Below are 24,246 nucleotides of genomic sequence, written 5' to 3' on the forward strand. Positions count from 1 at the left end.
GTCAAGTTTTAAAAAACCTATTGGTTTGTCTCTTTCTGTTACTTAAAGACCATATAATCATAACAGTAGGTCATGGTGTGTGGTCTTAAACTCAACTTACTGAGTAGCAACTATTCTTTTCTAATTATACTTACTATGACCTTGACAAGTGACTTTCATAAATCAAACATCTACAGAATACTTGCATGCCATCCACATAATTAGGCTGAGACTTAATCCAAAATAAAAGTTATTGTGCCAAACATATTTTTTAAGGAGTCACAATGATCCTGACTACTGGCCCCAAAATCAATAGTCTTCTTTCTTACCTTAAGTGCAAACCCTCCAAAAACTCTGGTCAAGTCATTATGCAAAAAACCCTTTTTTTTTTCTTCAGTCACAATGACCCTAAAATTTGGACACCAAAATCAACTGGTTTCTTTCTTATCTACTTGAATAAATGTCCATGGCCAGTACTTAAGTTTTTTGTGCATAGACCATCTTTCACTTTTAAGTGACAATGAAATTTCACCTTTTGACCCCCAAATAACTAGGCTTTTTTCTTACTCTAATTACAAGTTATCAGTTTAGTCCAGGTCTGTGATTTAATTACAATTACGGTGCAGAAACCATTTTTTGTTCAAGTCACAATGACCTTGATATTTTGGCCACAAAATCATTAGGCTTCTTCCTTACCCAAAGTGTACACTATCCAGAGGGTTTGATGAAGCAGAGGGTGTCAAGTTATGCTAGATGTTAGTAGATGGTGATACCATTGTGACTTTTGACAGATTGAAAAAAATGCCTAATGAAGGGTTAAATCATTTCCTTAAATCCAAAAAAAATAAGTTTCAGATGCTGTGATTAAGGAACTTGTTAAGGAGAAAATGGAAAACATTATAAGCTAATATCACTGACACGAAAACCAGTAACAATGACTTTTCATTGTAATGAACAAGGGATGGAGGAAGGGCAAAATATATATCTTCCTAGATCTGAGGTCAAATGAAACTCAAATAAAATTTACATTTTTGAAAGAAAGAATCCCCACAAAACATTAAAACAAAAACCACAGCTACTTCCATGGATCTGGATTTGAAATCCCCACACATATTTATTGCCTTTTCCTCCACCCACCCCCACTATGATCCAGTGTTTGTAGCCCAAAATCTGTTACATACTAAGTGTCCTCTTCCTATGATTACTTGGTACTGAATAAAGTTGCCAACAGGTATCTGGGTTCTCAGGTATCTGCCCTTTGATAATAACCTGGATAACAAAATGAACCAAAGGGTATCCTATTACCGTATACAAGTTTTCTGCCAGTGCTTGTAAAGGCAGTACTCACTTTGTAGTCAAGTTGACAACTTTGTAGTCAAGTTGACAACCCATTTGACTGAGCTGTACATACATGTACTTTTTCAGTGCCAAGCAGACGTCAGCTTCTTCCAGTATATAACTGACCATAATCCCAAAGCTTGTTTTCCATGTGACAACTCTTTGATTTGAGCCACGAGTGTGGTACAGTGGCAAGTAACAGAGGGTGGTTATTTCATACTGCTGCACAACTGATGTGCGTTTAGTTGCAACCTTGAACAGATTTCACAAAGTGCATGATAAAAGAGTTATTTAAAAAGGTCCATCTCAGTCTCCAAACAAGCATCCACGTATGATAGTGAAGCCAAGGAGAGGAAGTCAGGCAATACTAATGATGACTAGACCACGACAATTTACTATCTGATGATGGGGGGGGATTTCAGAAATTGAGAATGAATGCTTGAAATTTGTACCAGATGACATTAAGTAGTGAAATTTATAGGACACTGAATTAAAACAAAAGTTTACTTAACTTCTGGTTTGTACGCATTAAATGCAAATTCAATTTGACTGGGTGTCTGGGTAACTGATCATTAGGATCGAAAGGTACCTGATAGAAGTTTTCTAAATTCTGACAACTTCAGCAACAAAAATATTTAAAAATGTAATTGTAATAATTATTGAAATTTTTCTATATTTGCCCTTTGCCCCCTCCCTTTGACTCCTGGGGAGAGGTACAAAAAATTATTCTCTTGCAGATTATCTCCATATGGGTATCAAGCTAGTGGTTTAGATGTGGTTGAAATCAGTCAGTATTTATGTATGTATGTTTAGGGTTTAATGGCACATCTGCAAACTATGGGCTATCTTTAGAATTTCTGAATTTCCATTTGAGAAAAAACTTCAATAAGAAATATGTATCTCCTGCCAGATACAGATATTTTTATCTTAAAATGACCTTAACCGTGCATGAGGGCCAGAAAGAAGGCAGGAGTGCATGGATATTTTAGGACAAAGCTTACTAATTTTACAATAAATACTGCATAGTTTTGGGCATATCAAAAGACTAAAAAACATGACCAAGAATTTTACAAATCTTTCACTATACATGAAGGTCAGAGGGAGGGTAGGGGTGGTTTGGATATGAAAGGACAGAACTTCCTGATTCTATAATTTAAGCATGACATGTATCCCTTAGAGAGTTCTGGAGATACGATCTTACAGAAAAAAAATTAACCAAATGCTTAAACAAGATTTTCAAAGGGATAGTAGTGGTACATCAATATACAAAATCTAAGCATTCAGACTGTACAGTCCAAGTGTAAATACTTAAAGTGATTTGAAACTTGTGACCAAAAAGCACAGATACTTGTACCCAAAATCTTCCAGTGACCATGACCTTGTATGAACATCAAAGGATTAATTGATAGGAAAGGATCACAGTTGCTGACTCTACTAACAAACTATGGCAGCTATCCCTCTCAAGGTTCATCACTTGTGAACATAAAGAAAAATTTCAGCTCAAATCTTAACCAATCTTGATGCCACTGCTGTGTTATGTATGTTTAATGTGTATTATTTGTTGGCTTTTCTTGATGATTATATGCTATATACATCTGTATTTTGTATCTTACCTTGTCCAAAATCAAGTTCAATGTGTACCTGACTAGCAACATTTATTGTGTAAACAACATAATACTTAGCTAATATTTCTCTATGAGTGTGGAATAAATATTCAGATCATTTTTAATGGAGATAAATATGTTTGTTTTGGGTCTGGGTCTAGGATCTAGGACATTAGATTTCCATTTGGAAATTCCTAAACGTGTTGACAATTCTGAATGTTTGAAGAGAGGAAGCTGACCTAATCTGGGCTCTATTATTATGTTGTTTTTTTGTATATAATGTTGTTTACTTGAGAAATTACTCATTCTTGCCTACACATTTTGAAGCAGCATCAGTCATTTTTGTGATAAGTTTTTTATCTGGGTGGATTTATTTTTTCAAATTATTATTCACTGGAAATATCAAGTGATCATCAATAATATTCTTGGACTGAACATTAATTTGGAATTATAGTGAATTCAGAAAAGAACATTTTGGATCATATTATTGTGATACATCAAACAAGTCTTAGTACAGCACCATAATCCAGGCCACTTGCATATTAGCATATTCGAGACTAAAGGCACATCAACACATTCAACATTAGAACTTATTTGGAATTAAATTGGAACTTCATACATTTGGACTTGTGATTGAACTTTTAGGACTATTTGGAATCTAATTCATAATATTTTAAGTTCTTTTCAAATTTTCACTTTGTATTCAAGGGAATGAATTATCTGTTGAATTTTACAAAACATTTTGTATTTTCACTCTATTCTATTACTTAGTTCAAGACCACAGAGTCAATACAGCTGTCCCTGTAATAAGTGATACCTAGTCTTGCCTATTCAAAAGCAGGCAAAACAAAAATCAATACGAAAGCAAGCACACAGTCTGACATAATCCCTTTACTCTGGAAGCTACATATATTTCATTTTTCAAATTTAATTTAATTTCGATCTATTCTAATGAATGAAATCTCCTGAATATCTTATTAATTGGAAGCCATGAAAAATAATTAACTTGAAAAAATGTTCATCATTATTCAATTAATTTCTAAAAAACAATTCTGCACTCTGCAAATCTTTAACTTTCAAACAAACAAAAAACCTTCACAAAGTTTTACTGGAGTGAACCCAAGTTCTCAAGACAGAAATATTGAAGAAAAATCTGACAATTTAATTGAATCTGATATAGACCAGGAGTATTTATCTCATATTCTGGTTCAAATTTGTAGAGATTATGCATGACTGTAAATTGAAGAAAATTCACTGACAAGTCACAGACAGACAGACAGATGAACATTTCTAAGAGTGTACTACTAACCTGATTCAGTGCTATTGCTAGATGAGTCAGAAGGATGATTGCAGGTGGCAGGTGGTGGAACAGGACGTTCAAGCCACCACCCCGAGACGGTGTGACCTGCGATGGAATGGGGCGAGAAACCTTGCTTGTGAGGAGCTCCTGTCAACCAAGGCAAATTAATACAAAATTCTGGGAACAGTACTCTTAGCTGGGCTTAGGAACTGAACCCCAGTCAACACACATGCAAAGCAAAGGCACAACATGGTAATATTCCTTGTAAATGAAATACTACATATAACAACCAATACTACAAAAGATGGTATGGTTACAACCATGCTAATACATCAAGGTACAAAACTGTATACTGTATGTTTAGTTCTAATGACCAATTGCTACCATACTTGGTGCTTGCTGTAAATGTCTTTACAGTTAATTTCCCTGACAAACACAATCTATTGCTCTCTTCTCCTAAATCAAATTATAATTTGGACAAGGATCACACAAGTTCATCAATGAGCCAAAAATAGTTTGCTGGAATTCACAAAAATCCATTTATTCCCTCTCAAATGTCTTAAACTGCTGAGCATTAATATAATTTCTGATAAACTTCAAAAAGTCCAACATACCAAATTTGGTTCACATGACAAGTGCTGTCTGAAAATATTGTCATGACCTTTGACCTTGAACCTCTTACCTTTAAACTGTTTCAACTTCAACTGTGTCCAAAAAAAACATGAGTCGGTTTTGGTTTAATTCATAAATAATATTTTAAAAACCCCAACAAAAACAGAAGTTACTGAACTGACTTCATTCAATGTATTTTTTAAATATATCCATGAACTGGGTTTAATAAAAATCCATTCATACTTATTGATATTATCACGCACACATGCCGATACAGATATAAACCAGAAGCAAGAATTCTTAACTTGAAATCAACATCAGAGGGCTGACTATCAACTTGTTTATACACATATATATACACACACACACATACGCCTACCTTGGGATGAAACTCTTGGCCAATTTTCATGACTTTCCTCCCAACAGATTAGGAGGATTATCAATAACAACTGCCAACAGACAAGAGATGGCAGATGGATGACAGAAACCCAGCAGAATTAATAAATTTGCCAAAAAGAAATTAAAGCAATTTTAAACTTCTGAAGACTCAAGAAAACGAATAAATGTTAGGTCGTGAGTTTCTTTCAAGTTTAGTACTGCTTGACTGAGAGGAATATGAATATTACCGTGTTAGAAGCAGAAGAAACTGGTGGTAGCAGACAGGGTCATTGCAAGATGAAAAACATGGTAGTAGACAGGGTTCATAGCAGACAGGATTTACAACATGATGGGGTGGTAGCAGACAGGATTCATAATAGGATCAAGTGGGAGCAGACAGGGTTCAGGAGGCAGCAGACAGGGTTAAAAACAGGATCAGGAGGCAGCAGACAGGGTTAAAAACAGGATGAAAAGGTAGCAGACAAGGTTCATAACAGGAAGAGAACAGTGGCAGCAGACAGGGTTCACAACAATATCAGGTGGCAGCAGACAGGATTCATAACAGGATGAGAAGGTAGCAGATACAATTCATAACAGGAAGAGAAGGGTGGCAGCAGACAGGGTTCATAACAGGATGAGGTGGTAGCAGACAGGGTTCACAACATAATGAGAAGGTGGTAGCAAACAGGATTCATAACAGGATGAGAAGGTGCTGATGGTAACAAACAAGGTTCACAACAGGATGATAAGGTGGCTTTTACTTATAACAATAGAGCTGTGGGTCCAGTAGTGTTTCATTCTTAACAATATAATTTTCCAAACTGGAACTGATGAAAATGAAACATTTTCTTGTAATAAATATTAACTATTTTTCGTTAACTTCATATAACATCCATATATTAAATGTGATAATACCTCAATACTATGCAATGTTTTATGTTGTTATTTTTTTGGATCACGCAAAGAAACAGTGTACTTCAGATTACATGGTCATGCCACATTCCTCATTAACATATTTGTATTAATGCACTGCATGTAAACATTTGCACGTGAACTACATTGCACAAGTGAGTTCATTTTTACTTTAAAGGAAATTATTGGGCGAGAAAGAGAATCTATGTTGGGGTTTGCACTGACACAAGGAAATTCCAGTCGCAGGGTTACATTATATGTCTTCCCCCTTGGCAAGCCTCGAGGGGAGACAAATAATGTAGCCCCTTGACTGGGATTTCCTTGTTTTGGTGCAAACCCCAGCATAGATTCTATTAATATCCTTTACCTATTCCAGCCCCACAAAATAATGCACAGCTACAACTGTGTTGGGTGGGCATCCAATAGTCACAAAGACATGACAGCAAGTCTGTCAGGTAATGAAATGCCCTCTGGTGCAAATACTTTAAGATAAGTAAATCCAGCATTACAAACCAATAATCAAATCAAATTGTGTCAGTAAACAAAAGACCATCCATTTTATGGCTTGTCCTTGCATGTAGTGTAATTTCATGAACAAAGAATAAATCAGTTCATGGAATTAGCAATAGAAATATTGAGTTTAATGGGGTGTGGAGTAGGTGAGGTGGGTGGGGGTTGGGGAGAGTAAATAATATTGGCTTGGGGAGAGTAAAAAATATTAGGTTTGAAACAATGTTAATTATTTTGAAAAATAAGTGAAAAAAGAGCAGTGCAAAGCAAGGATTCAAACAAAACAAACATTATGGTTTCAAACAAAACAAAAGCAATATCATCTGAAACAAAACAAACATTATAGCTTCAAACGAAACCACAAAAATACAACTGTTACAAAATTTAACATATGATATACATAGGAAACTATGAGTATCTTCAACATATGCCTGAACAGTCTCCTATGTGGGAACTAATGGTGGATGGTAACTCTGGACCCTTGGTCAAGGTATTCAGTATTGAAGTAAAGTTAGTAAGCATAGAAACCATTATTTTTGTATTGTACTTACTATGGCTATGACCTCTAACCTCTAGAACCCAAAATCAATGGTTTCTTTATAACCCTAACCCTGACCATGAACTTATGACAACCCAAATGAACAGACTTATTTCTAAACAACTTGCATTTCATCCCCAAACTGGTCAAGAACTAAACATTTTGTGCAGAAACCATATTACTTCTTTCAAAAAAGTGACCTTGACCTTTGACCCCCCCATCAGCTTTTTCCTTAGCACAAGTGAAAGCCATCCACAAACTTTGGCTCAGGCCTGTGATATAATACTAATGTTATTGTAGAAACCAGTTACAGTGACCTCGATCTTTGACCCTTTTATCCCCAAATCAACTGGGTTATGCATGAGCAAGATTTCAACAATGTTTAGTCCATGTATGTGATGTAGCACTAATGTTCTTATGCAGAAACCATTTTCATCTTTCAGTCACTGATGTTAACCATCGACTTTTTCAATCCCAATAATTTAGCCTTCTTCCTTACATCATATGCAAGCTGTCCAAAAATCCAGAGTCTGGTGAATATATGTGCTTTAGAACTAAGTTATCATACAGAAAAGGAAAAAATAACAGACAGACAAACACTGGGTCATAGCTTAATATGCTCTGCCAAAAGGCATGTGTATAAAAATCAGATAAAAAAACACCCCCAAATCTCCAATTCAAAATTACTGCCAAAAATATTTATATATAGTAAAAGGGAAATGTCTTCCATAAATAGTTCTTATCTACATCCATTAATTTGAAGTAATATGAACATACCTCTGTTTTATCATCTGGTTTAATTTTTTCTTAGAAGTTAAGTGTATCAAAGCTAAAATATTTCTGGAACAATAACTCCTTGAAGAGTAAAGAGACTGGCACTCTACTGGATGAAAAGAATTTCTCTGAATCCATGATATATTTTTTTTGTCCTTTTATTTTTGGACCTATTGAGAAATGAAACCATCTTTGACATTTCTGAGAAATTCCAACATATCAATTTTTTTTTTAAATATTGTCTCACATGTTTGGGTTAAAAAGATACCTGTGTCATATAAAAATTGGTCAGGACTTTTGACCTTGAACCTGAGATCATAAAAAGAGAGAACACCAAACATGTCTTAACAATGTCAAGCCATACCAACATGCTAAGTTTGATTAAACCTATAATACTTCTTTGTTGGTGGTTTCAGATATATCCAAAACCTGGATCTCATAAAAATCCATTCATACTTGCTTGTGATATTAACTTGAGACCTCTGGCCTTAAATTCTATGACAAAGTTTTGACTATCAACTTGTTGGTTGGAATGCAATAAAAAATATTGTCAAAATGCACTTGTGTGTGTGTGTATACATACACACATACACATAAATACATTCATACATACACACACATCACTGTTCTAAAACTCATTAAATTATAAGCATCCAAGCAATGACCTCTGACTTGATTCCAAGGTCAATCAAGATCAGTTTTCAAAACTTTCACAGAACTGTGAGTATGTTGGTAGTCAGATCTGCTCAGTTTTCATCACAACCAATTAGATATTGCAAAATGTTTTATAGTGAAAACCCAATATCAATGCCACCATTCATTCATTCAAAAAAGGAAGTAACAAGATTTTCAAGATGAAAATTGTATGAGCACCATTTTCATTCAGAACCAGCTAGACATTGCAATAGTGTTTTAGGGAAAAACCTGTGTCAATATGACCATCTTTCCAGGTGAAAAGTAGCCATGTAAAGATATTTTCAGGATGGCTGTTAAGGTGGCAGTTTTAGAGAGCAGTTCAGCATCATTTTAATACTCAAACAACTATATTACAAGAATGAATATTTAATTCTATTTTTTCCCACAAAAAAATGTCAATACTAGCTTAATTTCAGGACATAAGCCAAAACAAGATTGTCAAATTCTGGGAGGTCACATTGGCATAATTTTCGTTTAGTCAGAAGTGTTTTAGATAAATCGCATGTCAATACAGTCCTTATATGATCTTCAAGATGCCTACCATGGCCACTTTGAAGGAAGTTTGATTTACATCATTTTTATTTGGGACCAACTCAATAACAGAAAAAGTATTTAAATGAAAACATGTGTTGCAACAAAGTATTTGTCAATGAGTACCTGAGTACAAATTCAGTAGAGGCCCTGAAGTGGCCAAGTGGTTTAAAACATTCACCTTTTCACAATCCCTGCCATCTCACCTCTGTCTGTGTGGGTATGAATCTCTGGCTCACCTAAAGTGGGTATGTGAGGAAGTTTGCCAGTAGCTTCCTGTGGGTCACTGGTTCTTTATGGGGTTTTCCTTTAACAGTTATACTGTGTGCCATGTATAGCCTATCCTGCACTGAGAAATGTTGTTAAACCCAAAACAACAAACAAGTCGAGTACATCTTAGACTCAATCTGGGACTCAAGTACTCAATAAAAAGATGAGATAACTCTTAGTGAAAATTTGAAAGACATGTTAATTATGAATTTTGTTGTACGAGTTAAATCTGTCTTAAAGCCACAAGTGGTGCTCTTGTTCTTTTAAGGAGTTGGCTAATACTGGGTACCCCCACTTTGTGAAACAAAATTTTCTAGGTACTTTGCAGATTGTTTTCCTCAAAATTTTTCTTCTTCTCAAGATTCACTTATGCTGAGAACAGAATTTAAAAAAAAAAACTAAAACATTTTGGCATTGAAAATGGATTATTACAATCAAAAACTATTTCTATTTTCAGACTTTCCCATAACATCTGACCCAGACATTTGACTACTAAACCACAGGATGTATCACTAGAGATAAATTATAAATTATCAGTATAAATACTGAAATTCATACACATATGCTTGTAACTCATTTTAATTTACAAATTTACACAATAAAATGTGAACTTCAACCATCCTCTTCACATCAAAGTGAATTTCTGCCGAGGTGTTTATTGTAAGGCATAACCCTATATATATATATATATATATATATGATCTCAGAGTACAGCTTTTGTCATTAACAAGATTCAGAAAAACCTTATCATTAAATTCCCCTTTGACATGAATTTGTATTACATGGCTTGTAACCCTACTGTGGTGTGTTTTAGTAAGGTCCTTCCTTGCTGTGGAATAATAATTCTCATTATTTAATTGTCGTAGGGATTCCGAGATGTAATCTTCAGTGTTCATGATTTACAATAGCAGAACCTTTATTGGCTTTTTTAATCACAATATTTTTGTTGCTGTATAGTTCATCATTGGCCTGATTTTCATTTATTGCATTATTCAGGCAGTAATTTTACCAATTTTGCAGAATGCTTCAATATATTCCTTTTGGTTGAGCGGTATGCAAGCTTTTTTGTCTGTATTTGTTAATAACTTAATGAGAGAGTTACTCTCATCATTCATATTTGGTTTATGATGAAAAAAAATTTTCAGTTTGATTCATCGAAAGAAGTTGTCCAAGTTATTTTGAACTTGACCAAGGTCAATTTCCCTAACAGTAGGACTAAAGGATTATCCTTGCTTAGGACTGTGATGTGTGAATTATTAAAAGGAAAACTCCCACCTGTATAGTCTGGTCATCCCTAGTCAAACAAAAGAGTTTTCTAGTCATTTCGTTCTTTACGCCCCTATTTAAAACAGGAGCAACTGTTTATCATAAGTCTTTGAGTGAAACCCCATGTTAACATGAGCATCCATTCAGGAGACAGTAACACTGGTAATAATAATAATAATAATGACCTTATTTAAAGAGGGTAACACAATTAGCTAAAAACTAATCTACCTTAAGCCCCTCACACAAAGGAATTTATTTATTTAAGCTGCATCTCTGAAGCCACTGGATATATTGGGTTTGGAAGAAGGAAATAGAGTGGGCATTTCTAATCTCAACTGGAATACTATTCCAGAGCAGAGTTCCAGAGTATTGGAAACTTTTTTTTAAATAACTCCTTATTTGGTTAGGGAATTTTATACTGTTTGGTAGACATGGATCGCAGGTGGGGAGTATTACCAGGTAGCCTATACTGGAATAGTGATTGTAAATATTCAGGAGCACTATTATGAGATATCCTGTACATTAATCTGGCTTTTCTCAAACAGATTTGGTCTTTAATAGGTAATATTTTTAACCTACCAGCTAAACTTTCCTTGCTTTCTTTCTGGATTGATATTAGCCAAAATGCTCTTTTTTTGAAGATGTGACAGCTTTGCTACGTTTTTATCATTTGAATTACCCCATACTGTACTACAGTAGTCCAAATAGGGTTGTTTGTAACTGTTATAAAATAGTTTTCTGTGCCTTTCAGGGAGAAAATGTCTTACTGAGAAGCCATAAACTTGAATTGACTTTTTTACTGATATGTTTGATATGTTCAGTCCAGGATAGGTTATTATCTACCAGAACACCAAGTAGTCTATCATGACAGACCATTTGCAGATTTGTATCCTTCCATGTCAGACATAGATCATCACTATCAAGATTTGTCCTTCTCTGCCATGTTGGGATAAGTAATAATTTAGTTTTACCAGTATTTACCACCAAGCCATTACATGTACACCAGTTTTCCAGTTTGTTTAGTGCATTCTGTAAAGAAATTTCGAGCTCATGCTTTGTGTTTTGGATGTCTGACAATGTTGTGTCATCTGCATAGAGATCTGTAGATGATATTGAGTCTCTTAGTAAAAGTGGTAGGTCATTAATAAAAAAAAAATAGTAATGGACCTAGAATTGAGCCCTGTGGTACTCCATATCTAATTGTTTCAGGTTCAGACAGAACATTATTTATGTAAACATGTTGTGTTCTCTCATTTAAGTACGAAGTAAACCATCTAATTGTTCTTTCATCACACTGGTAGATTTTCAGTTTCTTCAAAAGGATTTCATGATCCACCATGTCAAAAGCTTTCCTGAAATCTACAAATACAGTTCCTATTATTCTACCTTGGTCAAGTGCTTGAAGCCATTTATCAGTTAGGGAGATCAAGGCAGTCTCACAGGAATGGTTCTAAAGCCTGATTGATTAGGGTGTAACAGCAAGTGTTTGGTTAAATATGACATGAATGAGTCATGGACATGTTTTTCAATCAATTTTGACAAGTTTGGTAGTATTGAGATTGGTCGGTAGTTATCAGCATCATCCTTAGAACCAGATTTGTGAATAGGAGTTACTTTTGCAGTTTTCCATATTTTGAGGACTGATGAGGTTGCAATACTTAAATTAATTATGAATGTTTAGCATTGGGGAATCATGCCACAAACATGAAGCATAATGTCCCCCACAGTCACATTATCCTGACACCTGGCCGACCAGTCCTAACACTAATCTCTTAACGCTGAGTGCCAAGCAAGGTAGCTCCTTGTACCAGTTTTAGAAGTCTTTGGTATGACTTGGCTGGGGTTCAAACCTGTGATCTCCTGCATCTGAGGAGGATGCTCTAACCACTTAGGCCACCAGGGTAGTAGGCCTTGGAATGAATATTTGTGTAAAATTTCGTGGAAATCCACCAAGTATACAACAAATGTGTAATAATAGAAGGATGGCGAATGACAGACAATTATAAACCTTTTGGTCTCTGTCAAGTGCAGCCAAAAATTTTATAGGCAAAACAAAGCAAAATCTATGTTTTGGGGAGCATTTCTGACATTTTTCATCTTCAATCTTTACTTTCATGCTTGCATTATTACAAAGATGGTGAAAGAAAAACACGAGGCACAAATGGATGTAAGATGGGTCACTCACCTGTTTTAAACCAACAGTCATATCTGATGAAAGAGTGGCATCATGTTTGAATGCGCATGAAAAGTCTTCATGCCAGAATGCTACATATCAAGTTTTGTCCAATTCAAATCAGTCATTTTGGAGAAGAGGTTGTTTCAAATCTTTCTTTTTTCTATTTTTATTAACAGTAGTCGTATGCAATAATAAATCAGAATCTTTTGTAAAAACTTGAAAAGTCTTCATGCCAAAATGCTTCTGGCAAGTTTGGTGAAATTCTATTCAGAGCTTTTGAAGATGTTTTTTAAAAGCTTTTTCTATTTTTCGTAATGGTGGTTCTATGTTTTTTTTTCAGCATCATGTGTACAAATCTGAACTGTCTGCATACCAGGATGTTTGGTCAAATTTTATTCTTCAATTTTAGGGAAGAAGCTGTTTAAAGGTTTATCTATCTGAAGTCATTTTGGCCATTATCAGATGGCTGACCAACGTTTTGCACAAATTTTATGGATCTTTACTCCATGATTCTTCATGACAAATCTGATCACATTTTGTTTAGTAGTGGGGGTTTTTCTTCTTGTACTTTATTAATATGATGCCATACTGGTGCAAACTTGAAAGGACTTTATGTCGGAAAACTCTATGCCAGGTTTGGCTGAAATCAGTCAGGAAGATTTTTTCAAAAATTGCAATCAGCAACTGGCGATGGACAGGTTTTTCTATTTTTGGTAACAGAGCCATATTTGACGTTTGATCAGCAATATTTGTAGACTTTAAAAGTCTTTATTACTGGATGCCTCATGTCAAATTTGATCAAACTCTTTTTAGTGTTTGTTCTTTTAAGAAAGCATCTACTGATTTTTCTATTTTTAGTAATGATGGCCAAATTTGATGGTAGATAAAGGTAAAAAGGTCTGTATGCCAGGATGCCCTAAGACAAGTTTGTTTGAACTGGTCCGGAAACATTTGAGAAGTTTAAAATAGCAACTGCTGACTGATGTTGGATGGATACAGTACACAGCACAATAAATAGATGAAAGAACATACAATTAGCTCACTTGGCCTCACAGTCAGAAGAGCTAAACCTGTTAAAGAACTCAAAACCTGGTTTACATTACTGAAAGAAGTGTTGGCTAAAGTACTTGTACGACTAAGGTTATTATTATGTCATTGACACTAACATTTACAGGACACTGAGTCAGCAATGTTTTGATATAGAATTTTGGGCTTCACACAGTGGGTTTTTTTACTGATGATTATGACAAGAAGTATTTGTCAAAATCATAACATGGTCAGATAGAAATGGGGTCAACAATATTATGAAAGAGCTTTAGGCTTCACATAGCAGGTTTTTTTTTTGTATTTTGGGGGTTATTTTTCCCTTTTTTTTGTAATTTACAATTATTATTGGATGTAATTGTCAAGATCATAACATGGTCAGATAGGCTATATTTTGTGGATTAATACAGAGAAATTAACCATGAACAAAACAGGGTACTAGGCAAAGACCAAAAAATCATGTGACAGTACATACATGTATCACATCCTTTAGAACCAGGCATTTTGTTTACAAAATTTTCGTCCACAAAATTAAATAGCAGTACTGTACAATTAACAACAGAGGAATAAATCATTGCAAAACTTTAATTTGGCATTGCATAAATGAAGAAATAATACTTTAAAAGTAAAAGTAATATTAGACTTGACAATAATGGGTATAGTTTACTTGCTGAAAAATTTTGCTGAGAGAATCAAAAAAGATTGCAAAAGATAACAAGAATATTCTGCAGCAGTGAGAAAATAGAGCAAATGGAAAGAAAACATATATACAAAGATTTAAATAACATTTTTGAATGGTTTTGTAATGTGCTTGCCTACTCACTCACATTTCATGCCTAAGAATAAGAATTATTAATTTATGTTACCTTGAAATAACTGTTTTTAAGACAAGAACTTTTTAATAATTAATGCTACTTTTAAATGAAGATATTAACTGCCTTAAGTTATATGTAGCTTTCCTACTTTATACACATATACATACACATCTCACAGATACAGTCCCCCTCTGGAAAGGCCACCCGTCTTATAAGGCAACTTTCTCAGTGCAGAAGAGGGTAATCATATAAAAGGCCGACCACTGTACTTCTAATTAATGCTTACATATAATTTTCCAATTTTTAGCACGGGATAAGTTCAGTAATGAATGTATTTTGTCCATAAATTACAACTGATATGGAGTTTATAATGCTTTACCTGTATAGTCACGTTGCTAATTGTTATTGGAGAAAATTTTCTGTAGCTTTGGGATTTGTCAGGTACTACATAGGTGTCACACTTGCCTCAGCAGCAGAAGCTCAAGATGCAATTGGCTGCTACCCAAGGTTAAAATTCATCCACATGGTTGCCATTAAATTAGTGATACACATCAACTGCAGTGTTGGCATAACAAATTCATCAATTCAACAACAATGAGCACATGGTTACCATTAAATTAGTGATACACATCAACTGCAGTGTTGTCATAACAAATTCATCAATTCAAACACAATGAGCACATGGTTGCCATTAAATTAGTTATACACATCAACTGCAGTGTTGGCATAAATTCATCAATTCAACAACAATGAGCACATGGTTGCCAATAAATTAGTGATACACGTCCACTGCAGTGTTGTCATAACAACTTCATCAATTCAACAACAATGAGCACATGGTTACCATTAAATTAGTGATACACATCAACTGCAGTGTTGTCATAACAAATTCATCAATTCATACACAATGAACACATGGTTGCCATTAAATTAGTGATACACATCAACTGCAGTGTTGTCATAACAAATTCATCAATTCATACACAATGTGCACATGGTTGCCATTAAATTAGTGATATACATCAACTGCAGTGTTGTCATAACAATTTCATCAATTCATACACAATGCGCACATGGTTACCATTAAATTAGTGATACACATCAACTGCAGTGTTTTCATAACAACTTCATCAATTCATACACAATGTGTTCATGGTTGCCATTAAATTAGTGATACACATCAACTGCAGTGTTGGCATAACAAATTCATCAATTCATAAACAATGAGCACATGGTTGCCATTAAATTAGTGATACACATCAACTGCAGTGTTGGCATAACAAATTCATCAATTCATACACAATGAGCACATGGTTGCCATTAAATTAGTGATACACATCAACTGCAGTGTTGGCATAACAAATTCATCAATTCATACACAATAAGCACATGGTTGCCATTAAATTAGTGATAGACATCAACTGCAGTGTTGTCATAACAATTTCATCAATTCATACACAATGAGCACATGGTTGCCATTAAATTAGTGATACACATCAACTGCAGTGTTTTCATAACAACTTCATCAATTCATACACAATGTGTTCATGGTTGCCATTAAATTAGTGATACACATCAACTGCAGTGTTGGCATAACAAATTCATCAATTCATACACAATGAGCACATGGTTGCCATTAAATTAGTGATACACATCAACTGCAGTGTTGGCATAACAAATTCATCAATTCATACACAATGTGCACATGGTTGCCATTAAATTAGTGATACACATCAACTGCAGTGTTGTCATAACAACTTCATCAATTCATACACAATAAGCACATGGTTGCCATTAAATTAGTGATAGACATCAACTGCAGTGTTGTCATAACAATTTCATCAATTCATACACAATGAGCACATGGTTGCCATTAAATCAGTGATACACATCAACTGCAGTGTTTTCATAACAACTTCATCAATTCATACACAATGTGTACATGGTTGCCATTAAATTAGTGATACACATCAACTGCAGTGTTGTCTTAACAACTTCATCAATTCATACACAATGAACACATGGTTGCCATTAAATCAGTGATACACATCAACTGCAGTGTTTTCATAACAACTTCATCAATTCATACACAATAAGCACATGGTTGCCATTAAATTAGTGATACACATCAACTGCAGTGTTGTCATAACAATTTCATCAATTCATACACAATGAGCACATGGTTGCCATTAAATCAGTGATACACATCAACTGCAGTGTTTTCATAACAACTTCATCAATTCATACACAATGTGTACATGGTTGCCATTAAATTAGTGATACACATCAACTGCAGTGTTGTCTTAACAACTTCATCAATTCATACACAATGAACACATGGTTGCCATTAAATCAGTGTACACATCAACTGCAGTGTTTTCATAACAACTTCATCAATTCATACACAATGTGTACATGGTTGCCATTAAATTAGTGATACACATCAACTGCAGTGTTGGCATAACAAATTCATCAGTTCATACACAATGTGCACATGGTTGCCATTAAATTAGTGATACACATCAACTGCAGTGTTGGCATAACAACTTCATCAATTCATACACAATAAGCACATGGTTGCCATTAAATTAGTGATACACATCAACTGCAGTGTTGGCATAACAACTACATCAATTCAACAACAATGAGCACATGGTTGCCATTAAATTAGTGATACACATCAACTGCAGTGTTGTCATAACAAATTCATCAATTCATACACAATGAGCACATGGTTGCCATTAAATTAGTGATACACATCAACTGCAGTGTTGTCATAACAACTTCATCAATTCATACACAATGAGCACATGGTTGCCATTAAATTAGTGATACACATCAACTGCAGTGTTGTCATAACAACTTCATCAATTCATACACAATAAGCGCATGGTTGCCATTAAATTAGTGATACACATCAACTGCAGTGTTTTCATAACAACTTCATCAATTCAACAACAATAAGGACATGGTTACTATCAAATGGATTGTCATTTACAGGGCCTTTCATCACATTTAAAGTTGGATGGTGAGTTGCCAAGGAAAGCAGGGGGTTTGGGGGACCTCCCCTAAAGGGGATAGTTTTTTTTATATATTTTTTAAAGTAGCTGGGTGTAAAGCAAAAGTAGACAGATAAACCACTTTGCAACTGTATGATAAGCCCTGATTTTACCACCATGAGCACATGGTTACTATTTAACTAACAAGATGCATCAAATGTTGAGCTGGTTAGGCCATTGAATTAATTCATCCACAACAAGAACATGGTTGTTATCATTAGACTTAGCAATATCCTTTATTTTCTGATGTTTCTGAATGGACAACCAAGTGTGAGAGATGCATATATAAAAAGATAAAGAACAACAAATTCTAAAACTTTAAATATTTAAAAATAATACACATGCCAGAGTCAGTAAAACCGATTCAACTGAAACAGGTTTGACAACTATTTTATTTGCCTTGTATATTTCATGTTATTTCAATTGTATGGCTTGACAAGGCAGAGCAAACAGATAATACTTTTATCTACACAAATACTGTATGATCATGAAGACAATTTTCTTCAATGACAACCTCAATTCAGGTAAGAATCTTTGCTTTTTTAATTAAGTTAAGTAACCTATTTTCTCTCAAATTAAAAAAAAATTCCAATTAAAGTTAAAATAAGAATAGGAATGAATAACCTTTGGTGGAATAAATTGCAAGTTTGTGGTTCCACCGCTTTTCTAAAGATAAATTTCCATGTCATTTCCAGGGTCTTTCCAGAATGAAATTAATTTTCAAGATTCACATATGACAATTACTGAATGGAATTAAAGAACATTTTAGATTATAATACATGCATTTTCTAAATCTAAAGATGGTTCTCTTTCAAGACTCCCCAAAACATCTAAGTCCAAAAAGATCATCATGTACAAAACCACAAAATGTATCCCACGAAAAAAGTTTGATTATATTCCTATAAATTGGCATGTAAAGTCATTTCAACATATAGAATAAAAATTCTAACTCTATTTTGCTGACCTGCCTGCATTATGTTGCTAAGTGGGAACAACATAATGAACATCAATTTGTTTTGTTTCCTTTCAAACTTTTAATTCTAAAGAATTCTATAACAATATATATATATATATATATATATATGTAAGCAAACGATTCCCATTTCAATATATAAAATGAAAAAATGCAAATAATTAGAATCTTGTCTTGCAATGAAAAGAGTTAAACCCTGAATTTATCTGTGTCAATAAAATCCCAAACAAGATTTTTCAAACAACCTAATCTCCTTAAGACAATCTGGTTAAAAATCCATCATTTAAAAAACATTTTCAAAAAAAGTTGATTTAAATTTTGACAAAAGATCTTCAAAATTATACACTGTTGTATAAACAAGGACTGAATTATCTGTAAAATCAACTTGTCTTCTTGTCATTCATTAAACCAGTTTATATTGACTTGTACCTGTATGAAGTCGATGGGAAAATTAATTATTTTCTCAGAAATGGCAAGTATTATAATCATTATGTCTTTAATCCTCCGACAGACTAGACAAAACTATGGCATAGATGAAACCTGACCCAGTACTTGCCATTTGCATTACTAGTCACATAACTTCACAAATCTCAAACAACGACATCAGAAGTCCAATAGTCACATGATATCAACAAAAACTCCTTTTTAATGTTATTGTACAGAAATTCAATTATATTAAATTAAAGTCAGATACTTTTTGTAAAAACCAGCAATTGTGCCAGTCTGATTTGTCAAGCAGAGAGGACATGTCAATGTGGTAGTCACGTGATAAAACAAAACTCCAGAAACTGTTCTCGGAATACATAAATATGGAAAATGTGTGTTCTTTCGTTTTTGTATTTTTATTACAACCAGTATACGACTTTCATTTAATTTTTTTATATTTTTTTCTCTACAAAACATTTGAAAATGTGGGTTGTTAGATTTGTGTACTCATGCAACTAGCAAAGCAAATCGCAAGTACCAGGTCACATTTCATCAATGCCGTAGTGTTATCTCGTCTTTCAGCCGATTAAAGAAATAACAATTTTAATACTCACAATTTCTGAGAAAATAAGTAATTTTCATATCGATTTCATGCATGTATCACTCAATCTAACAACAATTAAAGTTTGCTAGGCCATCCGGTAAGCAGTTACGCTTTGCCACCACAATATTTGCCTCTTGTGATGATAGACTGGTTTTCATACCTTCCATGAAAGATGCAGCAGATATCGCGCTGACTTTTAAAATAAAAGTCTACTAGATGAATCTAATCCAATGAGCATTTGGACTGACTCAGCATATATGTTTACTGCAAGCACCCAAATGATCCATACTGCACCCTCCGAATATTCTGGTTAGCACTTGATAAATTTAACTCACGATCAGTTTAGTTACGACTCAATTACATGATTGTTTTGGGTGTCAAGTGCTGGTGGGAAATTCCTGGGTTTTTCCTGACTTTCATCAATATTTGCAAAATTCAAAAACTTTTCACAGTCGGGAAAAAATTATCATTTCTCCTGACTTTTTTTCGATTTCCCAGCAGCGTGGGAACCCTGCATGATGTAAATAGTATTGATCTACTTTTCTTTTGTAAAAACCTCTTTCATTGGTCAGGTACTCTGGTACTAAAAGACTTGGTACAGTAGAACCATTCCTGAAAGACCACCCTTCTGCTAAAAATTATGTTCTCTCAAGACAGATTGTCTCATACCAGGTCATATCACTATATAATCAATAAATCTACGCATTAAGAATATGGTCTTTCAAGACAGGTGGTCTCACACAGCAGTGGTCTTTCAAAACTGGTTTTACTGTATGTATTTAGAATGTTGCTTTCAGAGTGACCAGCTCCTTTCACCCCTTGAAGCCACAATCTTAACCTTTGACCTTCTGAATCTGAATCAGAAATAAAGAGGTGTCTTCCTTGTCTCAAATTCATGCCATCTGCCACTGTTGCAAGCCACTCGCAAAAAGCCAATTTTACTCCTTGCTGCCTGTGACAAAATTTCAAGAGTTAGGATAATTAAAAATATATCATCAACAATACAGTAAAAGTGATCTTTATCAATCAAATAATAAGTAACTGTGTTTGGAGGGAAACTTTGATAGGTTCATTCAAGAAGCATCAAAGGTCATGTTGGGTCAACTTTCCACAAAATTTTAATTTGGGCTTGTAACAACTGGTTATGCAGGTTTATGTTTATTCTTTAGAAACAAAAAAAAAAACATCAGATGCAGCCATGACAAGAAATGTATAGCTGATTTTTTTCCTTTGGATTCGACAATGATCATCCACAAAATGAGACAGAAAGTTATTTTGCAAAATCCGTTTGTCTTCTTTCCATCTCTGTGACCTTGATCTTTCACTTACAGTTATTCAGATGAAAGCATTTTCCTACTTGCAGCCATTCTAATCCTGACCTTTGACCTTTAAACCTTCAAATGAATATGCATTTTCCTTTCTTGAAATGCAAGCCATCTAGAATGTTTTATCAAGGCATGTGGTACAGAACTTGAATAGTTTTGTGGAAACCCTTTTTTCTTCTTTCAGTTCATGTGAACTTTTTAAATCCCAAAATGAAGCAATCCATAAAGTCTGATCCAAGTAAGTAGCATGAACTGAAAATATAATGCAGGAACGGTTCTTCCTAGAGTCACAAGATTTTAAGAAAGAAAGCCAGAAGCGAGAAGCGATTTTTTTCTCCTTCTTATTCTCAGAGTCAATGTGACCATAACCCTCTATCCAAAGTAAACATTTTTTTTTCCTATGTCAAATGCAAGCCATTTACAAGGTTTGGTCAAAGTATCTGGCACACAAGTCAAGATATTGTGTGGAAACAATTTTCCTTCTTCAGTTCCACTGATCTTGATGGTTGAGTCCAAAGTGGAAGTTTCTCCCCTGACCCAAATGCATGATACTTACAAAGTTTTGTTATGACAGATTGTGGAGAACTCCAGTTGTTGCACAGAAACAATATAGGGAACAGACAATGTTATGGACACCTTACATTGTAACATGATATACTTTGCATTAGGGTAGGTGTGTAATAATTGAAAAATGCTGTAACAACCTGAAAATCTAATAATGTCATCTATATGTGAATATGCCTACTAAATTTAATTTGTCTACCTCAAGTAGTTTTTGCTCCATTGTGTCAAATTCTGGCAATTAACAAGCTCCTCAGGATGATGCCCTTCCATTAGGCCAGACTTTTGTTCTCATTTATACTGCTGATAAGCTGTCAACAGGATCCATTTCTTTCACAGACAAGATTTCTTTTTATTTCTTTTCATTTACAGAAAGATATTTCTTTACAGGATTTCGTTCTCTTCATTTCCACATACTGTTCATGGTGCTACCTGCATATCTTTCATGGACATTCTACTAAAGCGATAGATTCCATACTTTGAAGTTTTCTGGACACATTTACTCTTCTATTTTCTTTGACTCCTATTTTCACCATTGGTTATGTATTACATTTAACTACCTAATATTATGTATTAATTGTTGCTTTCGTTTTTAGTGGATTGCAGGTATACAATTCCGATGATATATTCTGGCATAACATTAATTATGTCAACTGAAAGCGTCAAATGATGGCAATGTTTTGCGACAACATCAAGGTTTCATGTCCATGACCCTTATGGTCAACCATGTTTTGGGCAACGAGCAGTATCCAAACAATGAAAATAACATGACTAGAGCTGCATCACTTGAAAATATCATCATCGAGACAACTTCATTTAGCCTAATATTTGGATTGTTCATAAAAGGAAAGCAGATACTGTGAAATTTTCTATCTGATACATTATTGTTAATTTCCAGAAATGACAATATTTTTGTCAATAGATTTTGTTATTAGTTAAGATCAAATACTTTTAACAAAACTACTGCTATAAAAGACCAGCAGATTGGGCAACGATCTCAAATGGAAATAGTAAATACTGAGAGACTAGGGAAATAGTGTACACAGGTAGATTAGGGAACCTGGTCACCAAGCCATTAGAAACAATTTAAAAACTGGTATTGCCAGTTTTGCATGTTCACTAATTACCCCATCACATTTTTAAATATGAAATTACCACAGTTCAAAACCTGAGATTAAAATGTCCAGTTACTATATGTATTCTCTCACAAGTCAAGTTCAACTGCAAACTGGACAGACCCAGATCTACCATCCCATAATAAAAAATAAAAAAATAAATCTGATTACCATACAAATAAGTCAAGGCAAACCTCTAGCAACAAAGATCCTGATCTGCTGTAGCATAATATCCATGCAGATCAGGGTCTATGTTATTTGTTCAATTGATCACTCCTAACAAACTGCACAGACCCAGATCTGCTGCCCCATTATGAGACAGCAGATCTGGATCTGTGCAATTTACAGTTTGACTCAACTTAAAAGCAAGTATAAGCATTAATTGCATTTTTAGATTAATGACTGTTCTGGCCATCAACTAGAATTGCTAACTATTTAGTATCATATATGCATGTGAAAAACCTACCAAGGGCAGCTACCAATGTTTCTTCATGCAAACTTCTGGCCTCAGCTTTCTGTGGGGAGTCTTCACCTTTATTGGATAGGCTTTCCATGCTTCCACATGGTGAGTTAAGCTAAAAAAACGGGGTGTATTAGAAGAGTTAGTTTCACTATCACGCTGGGCAACTGCAGTATCCAGGTCCCCATTTTTTAAATTTTGAAGGAGGTTTTTAACATTAACTGATATAGATGCTTAAAATTAATCTGTAAAATACCGGCTAATGCAACATACTGTAATCTCCTAAATTTCCGGATATCTATGGATTGTCAAAATGGGGATCAGGTGACTGCAATCCACCCGTCATGCACAGCATAGTAAGTTAATACATCACATCTCACTCATATGTCTTCATACATTTACAGAAATAAATACTGCACATATCACTAATAATCATAAGTCACACATAGCTGTTATGGCAAGAATATTTAGTCTGTTTGACTATTCCATTAATGACTGATGTAAGGGTATGGGGAAGCAACTCATTCTAACAGCCAGTGCAACTGTTTTTTGACCAGATAAACTGAGGACAAAAACATGATATACTCCTGACAATGACACAAGTGCCCTAGCCTGGTAAAAAATAAAGTATAGTAAACAAGAAAATCAGCCCTCTACAAAATAAGGTATATGTTGCTATGGCAACAAGAGAAAAGCTTCTGAAACAAATTAATGTCGATTCTACAAGGTCTCAAAGACACATTTCACAATCAAAAAGAACAACACTGCAATTTTATCCCTTACATGCATTAATTCATATAAACAACTGTCTAATTACATGAAGATATTTTTCTTTTGCTTCACATGCTTGTATATGATTCCAATGGATCATTATGGGATGTAAATAGCTCAACAGCAAAGCCCCGACTTTCAACATCCATTGTCCTTGACATGCTTTCCTGTTCTGACAAGTGAAAAGTATTCATCTAATGTCAGCTGTT

The 24,246-nt window shown here is 34.4% G+C and overlaps 1 protein-coding gene across 1 annotated transcript in view; it reads right to left on the minus strand.

Moving 5' to 3' along the window:
- The window catches only part of LOC149785784 (MAP kinase-activating death domain protein-like), a 274,806-nt gene that overhangs the window by 112,086 nt on the left and 138,474 nt on the right, over positions 1–24,246 (minus strand). Inside the window, exons 20-21 of the mRNA XM_089979703.1 lie at positions 23,273–23,381; positions 4,231–4,368 (exon numbers count right to left, since the gene is read on the minus strand). Of these exons, the coding sequence (XP_089835829.1) occupies positions 4,231–4,368; positions 23,273–23,381 (247 nt within the window). The remainder of the gene's footprint in view (positions 1–4,230; positions 4,369–23,272; positions 23,382–24,246) is intronic.

Source organism: Sinohyriopsis cumingii, chromosome 13 (assembly GCF_028554795.1).
Source record: "Sinohyriopsis cumingii isolate HCF-2022 chromosome 13, ASM2855479v2, whole genome shotgun sequence".
Classification (NCBI taxonomy): Eukaryota; Metazoa; Mollusca; class Bivalvia; order Unionida; family Unionidae; genus Sinohyriopsis; species Sinohyriopsis cumingii.